Raw genomic sequence first — 4,319 nt, 5'->3', positions numbered from 1 at the left:
TTAAGTGCATGGACAGATAAACGTATCGAAGGGAGAAGGGAGGAAGTAAACAGCGAGTTTATTCTGAGAGACTTACGTGAGTGCCGATATTGAGGCGACGAGTTTTTCGAGCCCTTGCGAAACAGTTTGAAATTGTAAACAAAACTGTAAAATGGCGGCTTCCCGAGGAAAGTTAAAAGTGAAAGCACTGGGCAGTCAGAGCCCAAAAACGGAAGAGGGAGCAGACGTCATGAAGATGTTAGCGGATATGCTCAAGCCGATGATGGAACAACTCGATGGTATTAACCAGCAACTGACCTCATTAAACCAAAACTTTGCTCTACAGCAGCGCCAGCTGGCAGAAACGAAGAAGAAAGTGGAGCATGTGACTGAGAAAATTACAGAGATGGACACCACAAACAAGAAAATGAAGAAAAGAATGGGAGATGTGGAAACAAAACAAAACTTCCAAGAAAACAGTTTGTTACAGCTGCAAATGGAAAAGGCCAACATGATTCTCAGGTTCCAGGGAGATCCTGAAACTGAAAACGATTTGAAGAAAACTCTGGGTGAGATTATTGCTCCAGTAACAGGCTTGTCAGTGGATGAAATAGTAAAAGATATGGAGACTGCCTATCGGGCTTACTCCAATTATATTTAAAAAAATAGCCTGCCTGGAGAGATTGTGGTCAAATTTGCAAGAAGACAGACCAGAGATGCTATATTAAAGGCAACCTCAGCAACTCCACTGAAACTGGGGAATACAATCATTAAGACTTTAAAAGACATTCCTTTTGAAATTCGTCAAAAAAGGAAAAGCTATAAGGACTTAATCTCTTTTCTTCAAACCAGTGGAATTCAGTACCGGTGGGCGATCCCCGAAGGTGTCATCTTTAAAATTAACGATAAAAGAGAGAGGATTGACTCTATTTTTAAAGCCAAGGAATTCTAATAGATAGAGGGAGGGGCAGCGTCTTAACAGGTCCATCCAAGGATAAAAAGCCAAAAGGCAGGGGGGGAGTGCGCCTCATTTGGGCAGGATTGCTCCTACCTTTTTGAGTTTGAGTAAGTTTCAGCTGATTTTGATCATTATTTGCATTTTGGCAATCCTTGAAGGACATCGAATTTTCCTTTGCTCCTCTGATTATTGTTAATCAAGGTTGCCTTACCTTTTCATTGTTAATAAAAGAACCTTTGCCTGACTTACTGAACTGGAGTGAAGAGCCTGAGGCTGAGTATTCTAACAGAGTGTCACAATTGTGCTGGCGGGCCAGGCCAGGCACGGGAATCTGAAACACAGTCCGAGGTCAAGGTATCAGAGAAGACAGAGTAAAGTGAGCAAAGTCCAAAACACCAAGTCAAAACGTAGCCTAGGGTTAACAGAGGTTGTATTAAAGAGTTCAGAAGCCGAAAGCCGTTCGTCAGAAGTCAGGGTACACAGTCCGTAGTCAGGGAGCTGGAGAGAAACAATATCACGCAAACCGGAGTCAGGAGCCCGGAAATCAGTAGGAAAACCAGGAGACAGGAATGCAGGATCCGGGGTGCAGCGAGTCATCCAAGAGACTAGTTGCCAGCATGAGTTGTGGATCTGAGAGAACCGCCTAAAGAGCCCGTTCCACTTGTTAGCCAATTACTGGCCGCTAACAGGGTCCTGGCTCCAGTCAGTACTCTGGGCTTAGAGGACGTTGACCTCACATGCGCGCCTCCTTTCGCCAGGTTGCCATGTCCCATCACCTTTGCTCTCGCAAATGAGCCAAAGGGGGAGGGGAATCAGGAGGCGTGGTGCTTGTGCTCGGCTCTGCCGGTGCGGCTCCAGGTACAAACGCTCCTGTTGACTGGTGCTCATCCTCCTCAGGACTTAGGTCCGGCAATTCAAGGGGTGCAGGGAACTCAACATCAGAAGTTGAAGGTGCAGAATCCCCTTGGTCAGGGTCCTCGGGGTCATGCTGCATGGCAGGCATGACACAGAGAACCCAAAGCCTGCATCATACAGCCATATGCCATCAATAGTTAATCATGTTTAAAAATATAATTTTTCACTCTTAATAGTCTGAACCCCAGTCTATGAGAGGAAAAATGTCATGAATTCCTTCACTGAGACAATTTGAGTAAATATTTCATTTGTGTATGAAAGGGAATACTTCTTCCCCCTCTCTCCTCACAGCTTAGGCTGAGTGTGTCAGCGGCCCAAGGTCACATGGTTGTGCTTTGTGTCTAGGTGGGAATCCTGGAAACTCAATGTGATCTCTGAATGCATCTCAGAATCCACAGTAAATCCAGGGGTCATTTGGGGCCGGAGTTCACCGGAGCACCGTTCCGGCAGCCCAGGAGCTGGCACAAATGGCGGCGGCGGCAAGCCCCACCCCCAGCTCCCGGCACCAAAGTGCAGCAGCCTGGGGGAGACCTACAGAGGCCTGTCGTTGGCCTCCCGGGGCCCGTGTTGGAGTGCCGTGGCTTGTGGGAGGCCCAAGGAGGCCCATCGCCAGACTCCCAGGGCCTGCGCCGGAGTGCTGTGGCCCGTGGGAGGCCTGAGGAGGCCCATCGCTGGCCTCCCGGGGCCCGCGCCGGAACACTGCGGCCTGGGGAAGGTCTTGATCATGGTAAGTGAGGAATCCGTGGGGGTGGGGGGAGAGTTTTCCTCCCTCTCCCCATCTCTTTGCCCTCTTTCTTTCCCTCCTTTCCTTTTCTTTCTTTCCTTTTTCTTCCTTTCTCCCTTTCTCTTTTCCTCCTTTCCTTTCCCTTCTCTTTCTTTCTTTCCCTTTTTTCTTTCCTTCTCTTTCTTTTCCTCTTTCCTTCTCTTTTTATCCCCTTTCCTTCCTTCCTTTTTTCCCTTCTTTCTTTCTTTCTTTCTTTCCTTCTCTCTACTCTCTCTCTCTTTCCTTTTCTCCTTCTGCAGCCCAACTCTAGTGAGAAGGGGTTTAAACTTTAGAGAGCCAGTTTGGTGTAGTGGTTAAGTGTGTGGACTCTAATCTGGGAGAACCGGGTTTGATTCCCCACTCCTCCACTTGCACCTGGCTGGATGACTTTGGGCAAGCCATAGTTCTGATAAGAGCTGTTCTTGAAAAAGAGCAGTTTCTGTCAAGAACTCTCCCCGCCCCACCTTCTTCACAGGGTGTTTGTTGTGGGGAGGGGAAGGGAAAGGAGTTTGTAAGCCGCTCTGAGACACCTTTGGGTAGTGAAGGGCAGGGTATAAATCCAATCTCTTCTTCTTCTCCTCTCCCCCCTCCCCCCCCCCCCCCCCCGCAGGCTAGCTGGGGAAGGGAAGGGGAGACTTTTGGAGATGCCTCCCCTCCCCTTTTCGCTTCCCCATCTGACATCACTTCTGGTGAGGTCAGGGGGCGTGGCATAAGCTAATGAGCTATTATGCTAATAGCCTAGTCGCTCATTAGCGTATCTTATGCTAATGAGCTCCTGCAGCTCTTTTTCTACGAAATGACCCCTGAGTAAACCCACAGTAAATACTGGCTTCTCAGATAACCTGACCTGAAAACATGTGGAAATTTGTTTGGTTGAAGTAGCATCCAGAACAGCAGAATTGCCTCACTTTCTGTATTTGATGAACCAACTTTATCCTCCCCCCCACATACATATGCACAGAGACAAAAAAAAATGTTTTCATCTCTTCCATTTCTTCTTCTCTAAAGCTGCAAGTCTCAGGATACCAAAATCACCTTAACCTCCAGCATTTCAGCAACAGGCCTCTGTCCCCCCCCCCCCAGCATACATAGCTAAAGACAGAAATATTCCTATCCCCTCAATTTCTTCTTCTTTGAAGCTGCAACCTCCAAAATCAGCTTAACTTCCACTACGTTGTTTGTCTGGATGATTCACAGGTTGAAAGAAGGGCTTTAGGCAGAACTTCCAAAGATCCCAAGGGAAAAAAAATAAGGTAAGGCAGTGGAGGGGGGCTCCTGTGTGCGGCAAGTAAGTGTCCCAAAGTCCCAGAGAAAGAAGGCAGAGTGGAGAGGATGAAACTGCACAGTTTAAGCCTAAGCAGTTTCATGATGTTACCTAGCACTCTGGGGGGGGGGAGCACTGTAGCCTGTAACACCAGGACTGTGGTTGAGGCAGCAGTGACAATCTAGGCTGGCTCCCTCTCTTCCTGCCCACTCGCTTTGTTTCTCTGTATTACTGTAACATCTACTGTTGCACCTGATGCAAAACCCACTTGTATTAACTTGTCCTAATGGTTCGGCTGCCATCTGATACTGTTTCAATTGTTGATATATATTCTTTTAAGTGTTTTTATTGTTATTGCTGCTACCTGCCCTGAGCCTGCTTGCAGGGGAGGGAGGGCTATAAATCAACTACACTAAAGCCTTGGGGGGGGGGGGTGGGGG

At 48.0% G+C, this 4,319-nt stretch overlaps 1 protein-coding gene across 1 annotated transcript in view; it reads left to right on the top strand.

Moving 5' to 3' along the window:
- Nucleotides 1-3,186: 3,186 nt before the first annotated feature.
- Nucleotides 3,187-4,319, top strand: part of ADRA2C (adrenoceptor alpha 2C) — a gene marked incomplete at both ends in the record, with an annotated part of 6,846 nt that continues 5,713 nt past the window's right edge. The window contains one exon of the mRNA XM_015414067.1: nucleotides 3,187-3,208. Within this exon, the coding sequence (XP_015269553.1) occupies nucleotides 3,187-3,208 (22 nt within the window). The remainder of the gene's footprint in view (nucleotides 3,209-4,319) is intronic.

This window comes from Gekko japonicus, unplaced genomic scaffold (assembly GCF_001447785.1).
Source record: "Gekko japonicus isolate JY-2015 unplaced genomic scaffold, Gekko_japonicus_V1.1 scaffold3289, whole genome shotgun sequence".
In the NCBI taxonomy this organism is placed as follows: Eukaryota; Metazoa; Chordata; class Lepidosauria; order Squamata; family Gekkonidae; genus Gekko; species Gekko japonicus.
The sequence above is the reverse complement of the archived record's forward strand: the minus strand, read 5'-3'. Positions and strand labels throughout refer to the sequence as shown.